The sequence below is a fragment of the Rhinichthys klamathensis genome, unplaced genomic scaffold, assembly GCF_029890125.1.
Source record: "Rhinichthys klamathensis goyatoka isolate OS25496 unplaced genomic scaffold, OSU_Roscu_1.1 h1tg000036l_1, whole genome shotgun sequence".
In the NCBI taxonomy this organism is placed as follows: Eukaryota; Metazoa; Chordata; class Actinopteri; order Cypriniformes; family Leuciscidae; genus Rhinichthys; species Rhinichthys klamathensis.
This window is the reverse complement of record NW_026606584.1, coordinates 5338635-5359755: the sequence shown is the minus strand read 5'-3', so window position 1 is coordinate 5359755 and position 21121 is coordinate 5338635. Positions and strand designations below refer to the sequence as shown.

The window sequence follows — 21121 nt, the reverse complement described above, 5'->3', positions numbered from 1 at the left end:
AATAATGTATGGTTATCTGCATCTTTCCGTCTCTTATGTATAGTTACTTTTTAAACACGAAAATCGCATTCAGCATGACACGCAAGCGGTTGCCGTGGTAATGAACAACCTGCTTCTGCTTGTATAATCCTGTATCTGAGGCAAAATGACTAAATATGCAGCGCGAGTTATATATTTCTAACTCCAAACAATTAGCCACTGAACCAGCTTATAAAATCTTCTTCAAGGCTGTGCTGGTTGCATTTGCGGTACAGGTCATGGGGTTTCTCAGATTTAGCTTGAGACTAATGGGATAATGAGCTAATGATAATGCTAATGAGATAAGCATTCGCCTCGATAGTAGTCGTGTCTCCTTCATTGCGTATTTTTATATTTTGAATATATCCCTCCACTGCATACTGTAACCCATTTTGCCTCGATCTGGAGGATATCGCTGAGGTATTGCTCCAAAAAAGGTCAGACACGCACGGGTAACGTTAACTTATACCTCTTCCCGTCATGGGAATCTGTCGCGCTGGTCGTGGTTGACCATTTGTTTGACGGGCGTAGTAACAATAACTAGGGGGCGTGGCTTTTGCGAACGGTCAATTAAGGCAGTTCTTAAGGCGAAAGGGGGTCAAACACAGTATTAGTATGGTGTTCCTAATAATCCTTTAGGTGAGTGTATATATTGCTGTCAAATCGATTATTTGTGATTAATTGCATCTGACATAAAAGGTTGTGTTTATATAATGTGTTTATATTATGTGTGTGTTTGTGTGTGTGTGTGTGTGTGTGTGTGTGTGTGTGTGTGTGTGTGTGTGTGTGTGTATATATAATCTCAAATCTACCATTTCTTTCGAAACTGCTTGAGAAAGTGGTCGCTGCTCAACTTCAAACACACTTGTCATCCAACAACCACTATGAATGTTTTCAATCCGCTTTCCACACCCTCCACAGCACCGAAACAGCACTTCTTAGGGTTGTCAATGATCTCCTTAAGGCCACTGACTCCGACTCCACCAGTATTCTAATTCTTCTAGATATTTCCTCTGCATTCGACACAATCTCTCACAGTATTCTCATCTCACGACTCTCTGCTCTTGGTGTTTCTGGAACTGCCCTATCTTGGTTCACCTCCTACATGTCTGGTCGCCAGCATTACATCTCTATCCGCCAGGCTAAGTCCACTACTGCCTCTGTCCCACACGGTGTTCCCCAGGGTTCTGTTCTTGGGCCTCTTCTCTTCATCATCTACATGCTCCCATTAGGTAACATCATCCGTCATCATGGCTTTAAATTCCATTGCTACGCAATGACACCCAACTTTACATCCATTCACAACGCAATGCTCCTTTCCCCACAAATTCTATATCAGCCTGTATTGATAATATAAATGCTTGGATGACCAGTAATTTTCTCAAACTCAACACTGATAAAACAGATCTACTTCTTATTGGTTCACCTCAATTTACATCCCATTTCTGTGTTGACAATGATAATATTGCTGGAGTTTCAGTTCAACCTTCCACCACTGTCAAAAACCTTGGTATAATCTTTGATTCCTCTCTTTCCTTCCTTCCACACATTTCCTCTCTCACTAAGTCTGCCTTCTTTCACCTTCGTAATATCGCACGCTAACGTCCATTTCTAAATATCAGAGATGCTGAAACCTTGGTTCATGCTTTCATCACATCACGGCTTGATTACTGCAATTCTCTTTTCTATGGCTTACCCAACTCATCTATAAATAAAATCCAATATATTCAGAACTCCGCAGCTAGGGTCCTTACATACACAAAGAAATCTTCCCACATTACTCCGATTTTACGCAGACTTCATTGGCTACCGGTACGTTTTCGTATTAAATACAAGACACTCCTTATCACATTCAAAGCACTCCATGGTCTTCTATGTCTTGTTTCTATGTCATGTTTCTATGCCATGTTTCTATGCCATGTTTCTATGCCAGGTTTATTTGTACTTTATTGTAAAGTGACCTTGAGTATTCTGAAAGGCGCTATATAAAATAAATGTATTATATATATATATATATATATATATATATACACACAGGTCCTTCTCAAAAAATTAGCATATTGTGATAAAGTTCATTATTTTCCATAATGTAATGATAAAAATTAAACTTTCATATATTTTAGATTCATTGCACACCAACTGAAATATTTCAGGTCTTTTATTGTTTTAATACTGATGATTTTGGCATACAGCTCATGAAAACCCAAAATTCCTGTCTCAAAAAATTAGCATGTTTCATCCGACCAATAAAAGAAGTGTTTTTAATACAAAAAAAAAAAGTCAACCTTCAAATAATTATGTTCAGTTATGCACTCAATAGTCAATACTTGGTCGGGAATCCTTTTGCAGAAATGACTGCTTCAATGCGGCGTGGCATGGAGGCAATCAGCCTGTGGCACTGCTGAGGTGTTATGGAGGCCCAGGATGCTTCGATAGCGGCCTTAAGCTCATCCAGAGTGTTGGGTCTTGCGTCTCTCAACTTTCTCTTCACAATATCCCACAGATTCTCTATGGGGTTCAGGTCAGGAGAGCTGGCAGGCCAATTGAGCACAGTAATACCATGGTCAGTAAACCATTTACCAGTGGTTTTGGCACTGTGAGCAGGTGCCAAGTCGTGCTGAAAAATGAAATCTTCATCTCCATAAAGCTTTTCAGCAGATGGAAGCATGAAGTGCTCCAAAATCTCCTGATAGCTAGCTGCATTGACCCTGCCCTTGATAAAACACAGTGCACCAACACCAGCAGCTGACATGGCACCCCAGACCATCACTGACTGTGGGTACTTGACACTGGACTTCAGGCATTTTGGCATTTCCTTCTCCCCAGTCTTCCTCCAGACTCTGGCACCTTGATTTCCGAATGACATGCAAAACTGAGCAACAGTCCAGTGCTGCTTCTCTGTAGCCCAGGTCAGGCGCTTCTGCCGCTGTTTCTGGTTCAAAAGTGGCTTGACCTGGGGAATGCGGCACCTGTAGACCATTTCCTGCACACGCCTGTGCACGGTGGCTCTGGATGTTTCTACTCCAGACTCAGTCCACTGCTTCCGCAGGTCCCCCAAGGTCTGGAATCGGTCCTTCTCCACAATCTTCCTCAGGGTCCGGTCACCTCTTCTCGTTGTGCAGCGTTTTTTGCCACACTTTTTCCTTCCCACAGACTTCCCACTGAGGTGCCTTGATACAGCACTCTGGGAACAGCCTATTTGTTCAGAAATTTCTTTCTGTCTTACCCTCTTGCTTGAGGGTGTCAATGATGGCCTTCTGGACAGCAGGCAGGTCGGCAGTCTTACCCATGATTGCAGTTTTGAGTAATGAAACAGGCTGGGAGTTTTTAAAAGCCTCAGGAATCTTTTGCAGGTGTTTAGAGTTAATTAGTTGATTCAGATGATTAGGTTAATAGCTCGTTTAGAGACCCTTTTCATGATATGCTAATTTTTTGAGATAGGAATTTTGGGTTTTCATGAGCTGTATGCCAAAATCATCAGTATTAAAACAATAAAAGACCTGAAATATTTCAGTTGGTGTGCAATGAATCTAAAATATATGAAAGTTGAATTTTTATCATTAGATTATGGAAAATAATGAACTTAATCACAATATGCTAATTTTTTGAGAAGGACCTATATATATATATATATATATATATATATATATATATATACAGTATATATACGTATTTATATCATACTTTGACTAGCGTTACATTATATGATCACACTCTTATTCATGCAAATGCTTTTAAACCATTCAAGCCCACAAGACAAAGAGAACGCGCTGTCTGTGAATGTCCTGACACACGACGCACAGAAAGACGTGCCCGTATCGTGCTCCCTAAAGTGCTCCCTAACACAGATTTAGACAGATTTGTGAACAATATTTGAGAGAAATAGGCCTTTTGTGTACATAGAAAAAGTCTTAGATCTTTGAGTTCAGCTCATGAAAAATGGGGGCAAATTTTTATAATTTTTATTGGGTTTTATTGGGTTATAAGCGTTTATAATTTTGTTCAGTGTATATATTAAGAGTTCAGATGCAAAAGCCTCTAAGTGCCATTTGAATTTTTCTTCTAGAATGATAATTTTTATCAAGCTTGTATATTTAAGTTCAGTAATTTCACTTAAATGACAATTAATAGGTAATCTTCATTGCCATTTAAGTGAAATTACTGAACTTAAATATACAAGCTTGATAAAAATGATCATTCTAGAAGAAAATTTCAAATAGCACTTAGAGGCTTTTGCATCTGAACTCTTCATATATATATATATATATATATATATAAAAATATAAACACATATATTATCTAAACACAAACTTTTATGTTAGATACGATTTATCGTTTGACAGCAGTGATATTGAGGCCTGATCTGTGATTAATTGATGTGGCTAGTCATAGTATTGTTTATCCTTACTCCCCATTTTCAGTAGTGAAGTGACATACCCTTTGTGTATATATCCAATTACAGAATGAATCCTCTGTACCTGGCTGTAATGATCTTCGCACTCAATGCAGCCCAGCCACAGAGAATTGTGGAACCTGGCCCTCCTACTGGCATCGTACTTCAGGATGCCCCTGGAATTTTAGTAACTGACTGTCAAGTGCAAAGAATCTTTGTTCGGCTTGACCCTTATGATGTGTACAAGAAACATATCAGCACTGCAAGGGTAATGTCAGGGAGGGCAGCACAATGGACACAAAGCACCACTGAGCATGCCCAGCTGGACACAATTCATATGCTTAGTCAGTTGCAAAAACTAACATCAGCAACATCAGCCCTCGGTTTACTCCTTTCTATTGGTACCTCACCAGTTAATGCCATTAGCATCTCAACATTGAGAAAGCATGTAGAAGGACTAAAAAAAGAAATGCCCGAGATAAAAAATAAACTAGATCTTCAGCAGAGGCAGCTACAAAATTTGGGCATGACACTTGAGGGTACAATTCTTGCAGTGAATCAGCATACAGCCCTCCTGAACTATACCATCTACAGTGTGGGCAAGATGTCAGGGTTAGATGTCATACAACATGACTATGCTCATGTACAAATGGTCCACACATTGATGGAAGATTTGCTTAGAGAAGTAAGTTCTGCTGTGGAAAAAATAGCAGAGAACAGAATCCCTCCTTACTTAGTACCCTTGGAACTGGTAGAGAGTATCTTGAGACGGGCTACACAGGGAACCACCCAAACGCGACAAGTATACTTGGCCTATAGTCCAAGTAGTGCCATACCAATCCATGTAGACCCAGAAGGTAGTGAAATTGGTTTCCTGTTAATCCTTCCCATTTTTGATGCTAAAATCAGTAATAAATATTGGATTTTGGACTAAAGTAAAAATTGTAAACACCGTCGCTAATTGCTTACCAGGATGAAAATCCTGATATGTATTTGATACCAAATTTACAGATGTGTACTGCTGTCAAGGACATTCACTGGTTGTGCCCGAGTAAGCCTTTTATATGGGGCCCCACTGAAGGCCTGCGCGGCATAAAGCAAATATAAGCCCCAACAACAAATGCAAGGCTGTCATAACACATAGGAAATATGTAACTATCACAAAAATTTAAAGGGTAGAGAACAAGTGGCTGGTCAACACACCAGTGGGCGAAGCAATGATAATATGACCGCTATTATTCAACTACTCCGACACACTTGCCAAACCAGACCATGCTAATCCAAATCCCGGAAGGAGCAATCTTCCATATTGACCACCTAGCCCTGTACCACCTGGATAATGAGAGATATGATGTAGAAATTGAAATAGTTAAGGCCTTTAATGGACAAACTCTTGAAGAAGATAGACTCCTTCAAGACCAAATTATGTCTGAAGGACCTAAATTAACAGAACTCAGTCACCAACTTCATAGTCTCCATGCTTTGCCTATTGAATCAAACTCGAAGACAGCGGCACTAACTTGGGGGTGGAACATCAGTGACACCATATTGCTCATCTTGATTCTCAGTGCCTGGATTACCATCGTCCCTCTGATGGGGGTACTTTACTGGCAGGTGCACACGCTTCAGGCAAACCTGTTAGGGCAAAATAGGCTAACACATGTAGGCAACTCCCCAGCTTCCCTGTCACACCATGCAACATAGACTACTTAGACTAGTCAGCACGTCCTCAACTAGCATTGCTATCCTGTCCCTTAGAGTCTCCCACTTCAGAGGCTAGTTTTAAGTTGATCATTTTCCTTAATAATCTAATTTCTCTAATATTTCCTGTCAAACCTGTCATAGGTGCAATTAAACTTTATAGCCACTAAGTCTGTCTTATATTAGCCATGGTAATAGAGTTTACCGAAATCCCAATGGTTTTGCATGTTGTGCGGCATGTTGTTTTCCTAACTGTTCCACCTCAGTACACCTGTCAGATCAACGACCGCAGGCTCGATCTGCCAGGGTAGAGGGGAATGTAGTGAACAGCAGACCAGATGACACCACAGCTCCCCACTCCACAACAGGAGCCCCTTTCATCTGCTGTGATGAAAAGACAAAAGTTTGATAGGATCTTCAACATAGAAATACCACAAACAAATGACCATCTGAGCCAGGATTTCCATCTGTGAAGGGCCAGAATGAGTACACCAGCATTCCATTGATCACAGACTAATCCTGTCACCAATTGCCCTTTGTTCACTCCAGTCCTTCATCCCTGAGACCAAGGTGTGAATGCCCATGGATTCTCTCAAGGCCATTAAACTTGTTTTGGCTAGTTGACCTCGTCAAGTGGCAGAACAAAGAAAGGCCCCAAAAGAAAGACAATCTCTACACACTGAAAATTGAAAGGAACATGTCCTATACACCCAGGGGTTAAAGTGGGCCGGAACGGTCCGGAACTGTGTTCCGGCACCTCAGATAAATAAATAAATAAATAGATTCATTAATCTCGACGAATCTCGCTGGCCCGAGCTGGGCCGACCGACCGACCAACCTCCCTTCCTCCCCGCTGAATGCGAGTGATTACAAATGTGTGAAATGCACTCACGGTGGTTGAGCGCGGTAAAGTTAGTTTTAGGTTCGATATTTCGCCTGACATTTGTTTTCCCTAGCCACTGTTCTATAGGGTCTTACAAAGATATCAATAGCAGGATTTGTTTGAACATTATGTAACCATTGTATATCGACATGAAATATTCGTTCAAAATCACCTACGTGCATTAATGCTGCATATTTATACCTGAGAATGCTTTGACGCGTTTCCACAGCGCATGATGCCTAAGGGAACGTCTGCCAATTGCACCAACTGCGTTAAACGTAGCCTATAATTTGTATTATTTAAAATTACTTTTCAAATTCCAAAGCTTGTAGAAGGTTCCTATTGGCAATACTGACCTGGTAGCCGAGTAAATTAACTTGTTTAAGACAATGATTCATAAAACATATAAATATCAAGCCTATGTTTACTTTCTTCACTGAGACGAAAATGAAAAGACTATCAGTCAAAGTTCAGCTTTAGGAGGGGAAGAAATAGGCCAGGATAAGGAGACTGAGAGAAAAAGAAAGATGTAGACGAGGAGAGAGAAGGTATTGACAAAATAATCTAATGCCCACTCACTGACATGGTTTTAAAGCTATTTATTATCCATTTTTTGGGCCTTCAAAAGTCTTAAATTGCACATATGTAGGTCAGAGAAATCAAAATTTTCTCGGGGCAGCATGCCCCTGAACCCCCCTAAATACCTCACATTTTAATGCACATGTCTGTGGGTGGGGCTGTGGATGATAATTATACCAAAAAGTATTGCTATACCACGATACTCAATATGTTGTCCCACGGGGAGCCATTTTCCCCTGTTGCACCTACACAAAATTTGAGGGTTCCCCCACCTGCCAAATCCCACTTTAACCACTGTATACACCTCCTTGTTCATCCAGGGAACTGTGCCTCTTTACAAAGGCCTTGGCATTAGGTTGTGGTTTATAGATGACATTGCTGTTGTGTAAAGACTGCTTATCTAGGGCCAGCTTATAACAGATAGACAGGTTAGAAATGTTACCTGTATTCATAGTAAATGCCTATATACTATTCATACAATCTTCTAGAGAAACCACAATAGACTTCCCCATAACCCTGCTTATTACCCATACCCATTCATTGCTTTGTCCAATCTGTTATTCGTCTGCTTGGCATTCATGCCATTCATGTTTGTTTATGTAGTACTGGGAACACTTCCCTTAAATCTTGATGTACTCGCTACATCATAAGAAGAATGGCATCTACGCTAATATTAGTGTCTTTGTTTATCCCGAGGTTTTCCTGCAGCCTGCCGGATCCAGGCCGTGTCCAGATCTGACGAAGGAGATTCGCCTGGACCCGATGACAATGCAGTGCTGAAGTATCCACTATCCTCTCCCTATGGAGGATCCCTTTCCCACTCTACAGATAAAGCGCTGTGAATTCCGGCTCGCGTACCCCGAAGTGATAAAATTAAACAAAATTCTGTATCAAAATTTATAGGCAAGAAAAGTAGTTTGTTTAGGCTGGGTTGTATGAATTACAAACCTGCGCACATATTTTAAAAAGCACATAACTATAGAATTCTGAATGAGCATGTGAACGCCGTCAGCGTTAATCACAGGTTCGCGTTTAAAGTCTGATCATTTCGACGGAGGTGAATCAATCAAAGTTAACTTTAGCTGGAAGTAACATTATTCAAGAACCGCTATAACGCCAAAACAATCTGTTACCTTAAATTATATGTTTATCTCTGTAAAGCTGCTTTGAAACAATTCATTGTTAAAAGCGCTATATAAATGAAGATGACTTGACTTGACTAGTAGTTCGTATTTTCTGTTTTGATTATGGATTCTTTAATATCTTAGTAGTTAAGTCATTCCTTTTAGTAGTATCTAGTAAGTGTGGTAATTTACTCTTGTATCTTTTTGCTTAATAAATTAATCTTATTGCAACTGTGTTATTGTTGTGTTGATAACCAAAGGCTCTACAAGTTCACCGTAATCTCCCTAAAATCCTTCAGATTTATCGGATGACCTACTCTGTCAAAAAAGCAACACGCGCCAAACATGTAAAACTGTTACCCAATCATAGCAGTGGGCTTTTCTTCAAGCCTGGAATGTGGCACGCATTCAAACTGAGTGATTGGAAGAAGGGGTCAAAACATTATAAAAAAAAATAAAAAAATGCACTTCATGACCCCTTTAAAACATGGAAAGATAGTGGTGAACCATCATCTTCAAGGAAGAACTGTGGTTACAGGCTACGTGAATACTGAATTTATTTGTTACAGATTGTTTACTTATCTTTAATAATGTTAGAAATTTATATTTGATTTATATAGATTTTAATTTTTCATCTGATAAATATTACAATAACCACTTCAAGGCTGTTCCAGAGATACCAACACACTTTCTGAGCCTAGAGTTACTATGCAGTGATCAACAGTATCAAAAGCAGCAGTAAAATCTAAAAGAACCAGTACAGAGCATTGACCTGCATCACTTTGCATTAACAAATCATTAAAAACTCTAAGAAGAGCAATTTCAGTAGAATGCAGATGGGCAGGTAATTTAAAAATATGTTTATAATTTTGGGGCAGGGATGGAATTTGAAATTACATTTTTAAATAAAGCAGTGGGTACCACATCCAGAGGACTAGAGGCTGTTTAGTGAGATCTTCTAATGTCATCGGAGAAACATTCTCCAGGGTTATTGGTCTAAAGATACAAGGTATTTGAGAGGAAGGAGGAGGATTGAGGAATAATGCTCTCAAATATTATTTATCTTACCCACAAAAAAGAGAGTAAACTGTTGCACTCATCAACTGAAAAAATGTAGACAGTAGGTGATGGTGGAGAGACAATGTTATTTATGAGAAAAATAAGTAGAAAAGTAGTAAAGGTTTTGATAAATAAATGTCAATCTTTCTTACTTTGAGTGTATTCTTGAGAATTTGTAGTTCTGTTCTCCCTCCACCACTACAGACCCAGAGCTGAAGCTGGAGAATACTCCGTCTGATATCCCCCTTATTCTGACACAACAGAAAAGCCATGTCTTCTGGATCAGTCCTCATGTTCTCCACCACACACAGGCACTGCAGATAGCTCCTGATGGTTTGCTGAGTTCAAAATTATACATACCATTTTACTTCAAATAATTATGCAATTAATCGAAAGTAATAATAATGCCATATAAGAGATCATCAAAACAATTGCATCAAAATTTGCTATTGTGACAGTAAAAAAGGTGAACAGTAATTTACAATGTCTGTGATTTTAAATATGTTGGTTTTTCTCACCAATGAAGGAGTTTGGAAATGGATTTCATCAAAATGCCCCTTAAGTCTTCTACCAAAAAATGGGTCTGTAAGGAAGCAACATTTTAAAAAACAAATATGCTTAACTGCATCTTATGCTTTAAACTGTTGCTCACCGTTGGTTGTCAGAATTATGGGTCTTTTGGTTTTGCTCATGAAAGTCCTAATAGCTGCAAGAAATCCAACATCTTCAGGAAAAATGACATCAACCTGGGTGGACACATTTAACATTGGAAGCATACTTAAAAAAAGTGTGAACAAATAGAAAGGAGTTCTATTCCTATTCTAATAAACAATTAATTTAAAAACATTGATGATGCTTTCATACTCAGTCTGCACAGCATAGATACAATTTCACTCTACCTCCTCAAATAGAATGAGTGACATGGGGATTGATTGACTCTGCCCAACTGATGTAGAATCTTTAGAAGTACATGCCAACTCCTTATCTCCTTGTCTCTTGTCCTTAAAACCAGACCTTTTACTTTGAAGTCTACCCGGTTTCAGATCGACAGCTGTTGTAATCAGATTTGTAATGAATAATCAAAATAATAATGACAATTGTTTATCTAGTGCATGCTTATTATTCTTCAGACATTATACAATGTCTTATACAATACATTGCTTACTTATTTTACCCAGACAAAGCATATACATCTATTAAATGCTTTAGTGAAACAGGCCTATTTTTCAAGTGCTTATAAAACAAAAATAAATTAGTTAAAACTAAATTAGTCTAGTACACTTACCATGAATACAGCGTTCAGGTCCATCAGATGTTTTACCTACAGATCTTTTGCTACTCAACTTAAAGAAGTGAGTGAGTTTTAATGGTTGTGGTTTACCGCTTAGACAGGAAACACTAGGAGAACTTGAAGTCTCCTTAGATGAAGTAACCTTTCTATTGGCTTCATCGCCTGTGGAAAAAGGGGAGATGTAGTCAATGTTAACGTTTTAGTTCATAGTACAGTATGAATTCTTGGTTCATCAGTTAATACTGTATGAACTAAAACGTTCACTCACAAGGTGGAGCAGGATTTATTTTGCTTTGGTTAATGATTTCAGGTTTGAGGGTTTTAATTCTCTGTATGTCCACCTGATGAGACTGAGTCGCTTCTGTCAGCTGTGATAGAATGAGACGACCACAGCGCAGGACTGAGCTATTCACCTCAAACACCTGTGTGACCATGGAACAGAGGAAGGCGTCATTATGGCTGGTTTAACAGACAGTCAGGATTATGCTTATTGTGATGAATGCACTGATAAAATGAAAACATATTGCACAGAGACCTTGAATCCCAGCTCCTGTGCACAGGCATAAACAGCAGCCGTTTTGCCCACTCCTGATGGACCGATCATGAGCACTGTGTTGCACAGCTCCTTCTCATGGTCTATGAATACAGTATCACCCTCAAAATCACCACAGTCCCACGACTCTATTGGAATAGAAGTTTTTACACATATTTCTGTTACAGAAAAATACAGGCTTGACAAATATAATATATATTCTGTTGCAATAACTGCAGGTTCTCTGGCAATTACATACCATTACTGTTTTCTTTTTTCATCCTCCTTTCTTCTTGTCGTCTTCTCCTCTCCTCAATGTCTGCTCTTATTTTCCATTCTTTTAACCAGCTGTCATTATAAGAATGAACAAATGTAAATGCAGTTCTGTTTGTCAGTAGTGTCTTGTATATTAATCATTAACACCATTATTATTGTGAGTAGTAAAATACTTATCAGACGTTTCTATTGTTAGTGACAAGTTCCGCTAGAACAGTGGTTCTCAACCTTTTTGACTTCATTATTGCCCACAACAATATACAAATTCCCCCAGCCCCATGTAGGCTAATACATTTCGTCCGGTAATAATTTTTAAGGCTAAATGAGTTTTCAGAGAATAAAATAAGTAGATATTTTAGTTAAATAAAAATATAATAATAACATTTCTAAATTCCAAAAGTTTAAAAAGCAGAATGTTCTTCAGGGTTCCCACTATTTTTATTTTAAAAATTTTAATGAATTTACATGATTATTCCAGTTATTTGCAATTTACTTGATAATAAAAAATAAAATAAAATAGGAACAATTTCTACATTTTTTTTATTATTTGCTGAGGCCCTCTGATTCACAGGTCATCCCTTTATAAATGTGCCTTTTGGGTAATACACCCTAATTGTGAAAGGAATAGTTCACCCAAAAACTTGCATTTTGTTATCTTTTTTCTTTTTCTTCATTAAAAAGTATTTTTTCACCCTAGCTCACAAATCTCATTCATACTTCTGCACATTCAAACCTGCCGCATTCAACACAGGAAAACCAGTTAAGTGTAATTTTTTCTACTGCTCGACCTTCTTCTATAGCATTGTGTGCTATGCTTCAGCTGTATGCAAACTATATGAAACTACATGCATATGTTCTGTAACACTTTACAATAAGGTTTAACTTGTTAAAATTAGTTAACAACTACATTAGTTATCATGAACTAACAATGTGCAATACTTCTATCATTTATCATAATGATCATTTCAACATTTACCAATACAACAATTTTAAGATCAAAAGTTGTATCTTTTTATACTAATTAATGCACTGTAGACTAAAATGAACATGAAGATTTTTTTTAATTAATAAAGGTTAATACATTCTATAAGAATATATTTTTATTGTTTGTTCATGAATGAGCAAATTTTTATTTTATTCTTATTTTAAAGTGTTACCAAATGCATCATAAACACAACAGGTTTTAACAGGACAATTTCAATGAATTACAAAAATGTAGATTTTCTACATACAAAGCTATCAGACTTAGCAGAGTTACCTGTGACATAGCACACAAGTTGTATGGACTAATTTAAGTGATTTGGTGAGGTCAATTTGTAAAGAAGGACTACACGCCTGCACACATATATATTAAAACGCGCATACCTATGGACTAAACACGTGATAGGCATGTGCACACCGTCGCCGTTTTCACAGATTCATGTTTTTGAAGTTTACATGAAGAGGATAACAATTTTCAAAAGTTTTCAAAACTTGCACCTTGGAACCCATTTCAAAGTTTGCGTTCTCGAGCCACCAAACACTGTTGTCGTGCAAATGAACGGCCAGAACACATTAAAAGTTTTCTGTTTTCAGTTTAAACAGTGTCGTGTAAGCGGCCCCTAAGTTAATAACTAACGATCTTTGCAACAGAAGTGAATCAATCAAAAACTAACTCTAGCTGGACAATAACTTTATTCTAGAAAGCCAAAACAATCTATGTTACTTTAACTTCCTATTATCACTGTAAAGCTGCTTTGAATCAATCTATATTGTTAAAAGTGCTATATAAATGAAGGAGACTTGACTTGACTAATTTAACAGTACTTTTACTTTTGTTGAACTTGATACCTGGAGTGTATTTTTTGTATCGAAAAAAAGTAGCTTGGACATTCTGCTCCTTTTGTGGTCCATGAAAAAAAATCTTGAGACAAATCACAACATATTTTTGGGTTAACAACTAGGCTACCGTCTAAAATGAATACAGTGACATTTCACCTGTGTAGTTGCCGTACTGATGCAGAGTTGCCAATGACTTCGCTAGACTGTTGAGGGTTATATTTATCTGTCCAGAGGGCATCCTGCCGTTGTAGACAACTGGGCCACGGGTCCTGATAAACAGACTCATTCTGCATTGGTTCAGTGACAACAGCACAGAATGCAGTTTGCTGCTGTCTGCGTTTTGTTCGGCTAAGTCGGTTTCTGCATTTTGTGTGAGAGTTCGTCAAACTATCTGAAAATTGCTGAAAATCCAACTTAGCAGCAGAAATACTGCCTTTGTTTGTCCTGTGACTTTTGTATGTCCTGTCACACGTCTGTTCTTGAACCTCTCGTTTTCTCTTTCTCTGGACAGAGGAAGCTGAAGGATGCTTGGAATCGTCAGTTTTTTCTGCGTCTGAAAATGTATGGCAATACAACATTGAAAAACTTGGATCAATAAAAGTAAAAAAACAAAAACCTGTCACAAAACACTTTGCAAAAACCCTGCAATATGATCAATCTGAGGCTCTTTTGCAAGGAAGAGTGGGACAAATTGAGTTGATATACTCTTATGGCAGCTGTATTAAAAGCAAAAGGTGTTTTAACCAAGTATTTAATTTAATTTAATTGTGCAACCAGGATATTTTAAGTCTTTACTTTTTATTCCCCCCTCAAAAGTTTATATTTATTTGTTACATGAATTTTGTCGTTTTCAATACATTAAACGTGGAAAAAGATCTGGCATGAATTTAAAAGGATTCATTTCTTACATCTCAAAAAGTAGTAATTATAAATAATAGTGGTGTGTAAATGTTTTAAACCCTCTGTAAACACAACAAAGATCTTTCTGTTGCTTCCTCTTTAAAATATTGAGAGGTTGGTTGCGAACATCTATTTGTTGGTAAAAACCGTCTGTTTTCCTACCCAAAGCAGAACTCTCCGAGTCCTCCTCATGTTCAGTTCTCTTCCTCAGGAGAAGAGTGAGAAACCTGTGGATGGGAAACTGCAAATTGAGTATCTGAATCTCTTCCAGAAACTCACTGCTGATTTCATTGGGAAATTCATTTCTCCAGCCAGACACCTGAGAACAAAAATAAACACAAAGACTGAGCAAATTGTTCTACTACACCAAATAATCAACAACTATAATCAGATATTTTCATAATCATACATAAATATTTGTTGTTTTGCGAATACGGTTTAATTCTGCTGATAAATGTCACGGTGGTCAAACCTTTTAGAAGACCCCGTTTTCCAACACAGTATTCAAACTGTATTTTTGAGAGAGAGAGAGAGAGAGAGAGAGAGAGAGAGAGAGAGAGAGAGAGAGAGAGAGAGAGAGAGAGAGAGAGAGAGAGGGAACAGTGTGAGGCTGAGAAGCTGAGAAGCCATGATCTCCATGAGCTCTTAGATTTTCTTCTTTGTTTGCTATTTTGAGAAAAGAAATATACCGAAAATCTAGAAGAATACCACATACAGACGTGAACTTTGATGAAAAGAACCCAGAAAATACAGCATTTTTATTTTTAAACACAAATAATCAACGCAGAGGATCAGAAGATCAGACTTCTAGCAACAGGCCTGCTGGAAAATTGGAGGGAAAGTTTAAAACTGGAAAAGAACCACCGATTCACAGAGGGAGAAGCAGTGAGTACAACTAAAACTGCACTGGAAATCTTTTTTTCGGCTTGTTTGCTTATTTTTTCCAAATATAAGGGCATAAAATTGATCTTTTAATATTTTTATAAGCTAAAAATGCTAAAAAGCTAAAGCTATGGCTAGCCCACACTCTGGCATTCCTCAATGTATCAATTCAACTGAGGCAGAGAGAATCAGCCAATCAGAGCAGCAGCTGCAATCAGCCCACTGCCATATGCAGATGAGCTCCCCCCTCACCACCATACAGTATCCCTCTGAGGTGAAATCTGACACCGCAAGGAAAACCTATAAGCAGAAACTTCTGACAAACAACCCTGAGACTCTGTTTGCAGACCTGTTCAAAACAGGAGAAGTCTGCAACCTCATTTTCTTCTCTGATCACCCCAGAGCCTGGCATAAAGCCATCATCCACCATTACCCCTCTGTAAAGAAAGAAGGCATCTGTAATGGCTGGAAAGTCAAAATCAGAGAACCACACGACCCTGACAGCACATTAATAACTGTGAACATCTATAAAAATGGCACAGTCATGGTACAGGGGGACCTGAAATTATTCCAGGCGGACTACAGAACAATAGGTGATTTTGTGAAACATGAGAAAGCAGTACCATCTGAAAGCTTGTCATCTGAGCAGAATCCACCGAACAGCACATCAGATCTCAGATCCACTCCTGCAGAAACTGTTGAGCACAGCTCACCCTCCCTGCTCAAAGCCATCCCTCTCCTACAGGAGCACTTCACCAAGCTGGAGATGGAGATGGTGCAGCTCAGAGAAACTGTGCTGAGACAGCAGCAGTCAGACACATGTGCAGCTCATACTGAACTCCAGCAGAACATCGAGCACTTAACACAGAGACTATCAGCCCTCACACAGCAGACGAGAAAGCTGCAGACAGAGAAGGACAGCTATCAGTGTGAGCTGACCGCACTGAGACTACAGCTGGAGGACAGAGAACAGTCCACAGCAGAGATGAGGCAGCAGCTGAGAGAGATACAGGAGGAGAGAGAGCAGCAGAGCGGTGAGATCCAGGCCCTGAGAGAGCAGCTGAGAGAGCTCCTCCTGGCCAGAGCAGAACCAGAGCAGACCCACAGAGCTCCAACACTGCCCTCCACCCCAGAGTCGCCGAACACAGGGAGTCAACACCCACCCGTCAGCGCTGAGAGACCCGACCCAGACCGCTCACAGCCATCACAGCGCCCCCTGCCAGCACAGCAGCATCAGCCCTCGTCTCACAGCAGCCCAGCACCAACCAGCACAGAGGAACCTGAAATAGCTCTACTCATCGATTCAAACGGCAAATTCATCGATGTAAAGAAACTTTTCCCCCAACACAGAGCAGTTAAATTCTGGTGTCCCACCACTGACAAAGCCCTGGAGCTCCTGACGGAGTCCCAACTAGGCCGGCCCAGCCACATCATTATCCACACGGGCACCAACGACCTGCGGAGCCAGCAGGACCGAGTGTCTGACTCCCTCAGAGCTGTCGTGGAAAAAGCTAGACAAACTTTCCCCAACTCCAAAATCATCCTGTCCACTCTACTCCAGAGGAGAGATTTCCATCCCAACACAATCAATAAAATTAATTCCAGCATCTCTAGACACTGTGCCCTCCTGCCCAACGTCCACTTGGCCCATCATCCAGACCTGGACACTGAATGTCTATACGACCACGTCCACCTTTATAAGAACCTGGTACACATCCTCGCAAAGAGACTCAAAGATGTCACTCTAAACCGGACCAACCAGACCAGCCCCAGGTGGAGCAGAACCAGCCCGAACCCAGTCAACCCATCGAGACACACTCCAGCAAACTACACCCCAGCCCACAGCTCATCTAGAGCCCCGCCCAGAGCCCCGCCCAGAGCCCCGCCCGGAGCACCACCCGGAGCACCACCCAGAGCCCCGCCCGGAGCACCACACCGAGCACCAGCACCCAGACAGGACCCCTACAGACTGTCCTACAACAGCCCCACAGCTCCAGCAGCTGAAGCCCGTCCACAGCAGAGCCCGGCCCGGCCCGGCAGACCGAGCTACGCCCAAGCTGTCAGCGGAGGAGCAGGCCGAGCCAACACTGAACTCCACGACATACAACACATGCTGAGTATCATCTGCTCTCACCTACTAACACACAGTGGACAGTGGTAAAAAAAAAAAAAAAAAAAAAAAAAAACACACACCACTAAGTCTGTGGTATTAATGTACATTTAATATGGAATTGTTAATATTTTGGAGTTCCTGACATAACTTTACTTCCATCATTCATTGTTTTAAATTAATCTATTGTAATTTTGCATCATTTCTCTTTTCTCAAAATAGCAAACAAACCATACACATTACTTTCTATGATGAAATCACTTAGTTTTTCTACGTGGAATATTCAAGGTCTAAACTCCTCAGTCTTTGGCCTAAAAAGTAGAAATTCAGATTTTATGAAAGAACTTCAAGACCTAGATGTCATCGTCCTACAGGAAACCTGGTGTAGAGGAGATGCGTTCACTGGCTGTCCCTCAGGATACAGAGAAATAATATTACCATCAGTAAAGCTCACATCAGTCACACAAGGGAGAGACTCGGGAGGGATGATCATATGGATCAAATCTGAACTGGCCATAGAATTAATCAAAAGAAAACAGCACCACCTGTGGCTAAAAATACAAAAAGGAATGATATCAGCATCTAAGCCGGTTTTCCTTTGTGCAATTTACATTCCTCCCCTCGAGTCTCCGTATTTCCAAGAGGAAACTTTCCAAAACATAGAGAGAGAAATCAGCCATTTCCAGGCCCAGGGAAATGTGCTGCTTATGGGTGATTTAAACGCCAGAACAGGAGAAGAACTAGATTTTTTAGAATCGCACGGTACCAGATTCATCACTGGCAATAACGACCTGTACCCTTCTTACCCTAGCAGGCAAAACTGCGATGAAACCGTGAACGCTCACGGACGGCAGCTCCTGCAGCTCTGCCGAGGACTGGCTCTGTACATCGTCAACGGAAGACTGCGAGGAGACTCGCTCGGCCGATACACCTACAGCTCAGCTCTTGGTAACAGCACTGTAGACTATGCCATCACAGATCTAGACCTGTCCTCTTTGAGAGCATTCACAGTCAAACCCTTAAAACCTTTCTCAGACCACAGCCAAATCATCCTCTATATAAAGCAATCTGAAACAGCACCCAAACCAATTAAGACTCCATATCAAATGAGCAAATTAATGTCTTTCAAATGGACTGAAAACAGTGCCAGTAATTACAGCACTGCCATTGAATCTCCAGAAATACAGTCCCTCATACATTCATTCCAAATACAGGAATACCCTAAAAACCAATTCGGCATCAATCAGGAAGTACAAGATCTGTACACCATATTCTACAAAACAGCACAAAAAAAGTAATTTGTCAATTGTTAAACCAAAGAAAAAATATTTAGATACAGACAAATGGTTTGATTTGGACTGTAAGGCTCTGAGAAAAAACCTAAGAAATTTATCAAACCAAAAACACAGACAACCAGATAATCCGGACCTCCGCCTTCTTTATTGTGAGGCATTAAAACAATATAAAGCCACACTCCGGCGGAAAAAAGCACAGTTTCTGCAAAGCCAGTTTGAAGAAATTGAAAAATCTATAAACTCACACAAATTTTGGGATAAATGGAAATTGTTATACAAACCAAATCGAGAAGTTCTGGCAATCCAAGATGGGGAGAAGTGGAAAAACCACTTCCAAGAACTATACAGCCCAACTCAAATTCAAAATTATAAACAAAATGAAATAATTAATAAACTAGACAATTTGGAAAGATCAATTAAAGAAAATCAAAACCCTTTAGATTTCCCCATAACAATGAAAGAATTGGAAGAAAAATTAGGAGTCCTTGAGCCCAAGAAGGCCTGTGGTGTCGAAAGCATCCTGAACGAGATGCTGAAACACACAGACCGAAGCTTCAGACTGGCCATGCTGAAACTGTTCAATGATGTTCTGTGTGTAGGGTTCTTCCCTGAGATCTGGAACAAGGGCCTCATCAGCCCCATCCACAAGAACGGAGACAAATTAGACCCCAACAACTACCGAGGCATCTGTGTGAACAGTAACCTGGGGAAGGTCCTCTGCAGCGTCTTAAACTCCAGACTTTCAGACTTCCTTATGAAGCACAATGCCTTGAGTAAATGCCAAATTGGCTTTCTTCCAAAATGTCGCACATCCGACCACATTTTTACATTACAAACACTAATTGACAAATATGTACATCAAAACAAAGGACAAATTTTTGCTTGTTTCATTGATTTCAAGAAAGCATTTGATTCAATCTGGCACAAAGGATTATACCTAAAACTTATCGACAGTGGAATAGGGGGGAAATTCTATGATTTGATCAAATCGATGTACACAGCCAGCCAATGCGCTGTTAAAATTGGAAACCAAAGAACCGAGTTTTTCCCCCAGGGGCGTGGAGTGAGACAGGGCTGCAGTTTAAGCCCCACCCTCTTCAACATTTACATCAACCAATTAGCCGATATATTAGAACATGCTCCCTTTCAAGGTCTCACTCTACACGACACCGAGATCAAGTGTCTTCTCTACGCAGACGACCTGGTCCTCCTGTCGCCCACTAAAGAGGGGCTTCAGGACAGCCTGGATCTGCTGGAGGATTACTGTCAGTCCTGGGCCCTGACCGTCAACCTCCAGAAAACTAGAGTCATGATGTTCCAGAAACGCTCCAGATCTCAGGGACCAACACACACATTCACACTATCACACAGAACCATTGAGAGCACAAAAACATACACCTACCTCGGCCTGAAAATAACTCCAACTGGCAACTTTACTTTGGCTGTGAATGAACTCAAAGAGAAAGCTCAAAGGGCTTTCTATGCCATAAAAAGATCAATCAAAATTGACATCCCAATCCAAATTTGGCTCAAACTTTTCAAATCAATAATTGAACCAATTGTTTTATATGGCAGTGAAGTGTGGGGTCCTTCTATCAAATTTGATTTTTTAAATTGGGAAAAACATCCAATTGAAACTCTACATTTAGATTTCTGTAAACGAATTCTCAAAGTCCAAAGGAAAACACCAAACAACGGATGCAGGGCAGAATTAGGCCAATACCCTCTCCTTCTAAACATCCAAAAAAGAGCCATCAAATTCTGGAAACACCTAAAAACAAGCGACCCCAACACATACCACTACAAAGCCCTACAACACCAAGAGCTGAGCGTAGCGAGGAGTCCCCTGTGCCAGCGGGTGCTGAGACTGACTGGGCTCTCTCCTGCAGAGATCAGCTCGCCTCAGCACACACACACACTCACACACATTCGGCCCGCACAAATTATCACCACAGAACAAGACAAGTACATCACCCATTGGACAAACACCATTAAAAACCAACACAAACTGGAATGTTATTCGGCACTAAATCGAGAGTACACTGTTGCGAACTACCTGAGCACAGTGAGTGATGTGAGACTCAGGAGAACCCTGACGATGTACAGACTCAGCGAGCACAGCCTGGCCATAGAGACGGGCCGGCGCAGACAGACCTGGCTCTCCCGTGAGGACAGACTCTGCCCGCACTGCACCCTGGGAGTGACGGAGACCGAGCTGCACTTCCTCACAGACTGCCCAAAATATAAACGCATCAGA

The 21121-nt window shown here is 40.2% G+C and overlaps 1 protein-coding gene across 3 annotated transcripts in view; it reads right to left on the bottom strand.

Annotated features, from left to right (window-relative positions):
• Positions 1 to 21121, bottom strand: part of atad5b (ATPase family AAA domain containing 5b) — a 32017-nt gene that overhangs the window by 9350 nt on the left and 1546 nt on the right. For all 3 annotated transcript variants that reach the window (XR_008806704.1, XM_056246173.1, XM_056246174.1), the window contains exons 2-11: positions 14740 to 14896; positions 13834 to 14230; positions 11840 to 11928; positions 11584 to 11729; positions 11317 to 11470; positions 11043 to 11210; positions 10657 to 10808; positions 10410 to 10503; positions 10276 to 10340; positions 9910 to 10095 (exon numbers count right to left, since the gene is read on the bottom strand). Coding sequence is in view for 2 of the 3 variants with exons in the window: in XM_056246173.1 (XP_056102148.1) it covers positions 9910 to 10095; positions 10276 to 10340; positions 10410 to 10503; positions 10657 to 10808; positions 11043 to 11210; positions 11317 to 11470; positions 11584 to 11729; positions 11840 to 11928; positions 13834 to 14230; positions 14740 to 14896 (1608 nt within the window). In the remaining variant the exon portion in view is untranslated. The remainder of the gene's footprint in view (positions 1 to 9909; positions 10096 to 10275; positions 10341 to 10409; positions 10504 to 10656; positions 10809 to 11042; positions 11211 to 11316; positions 11471 to 11583; positions 11730 to 11839; positions 11929 to 13833; positions 14231 to 14739; positions 14897 to 21121) is intronic.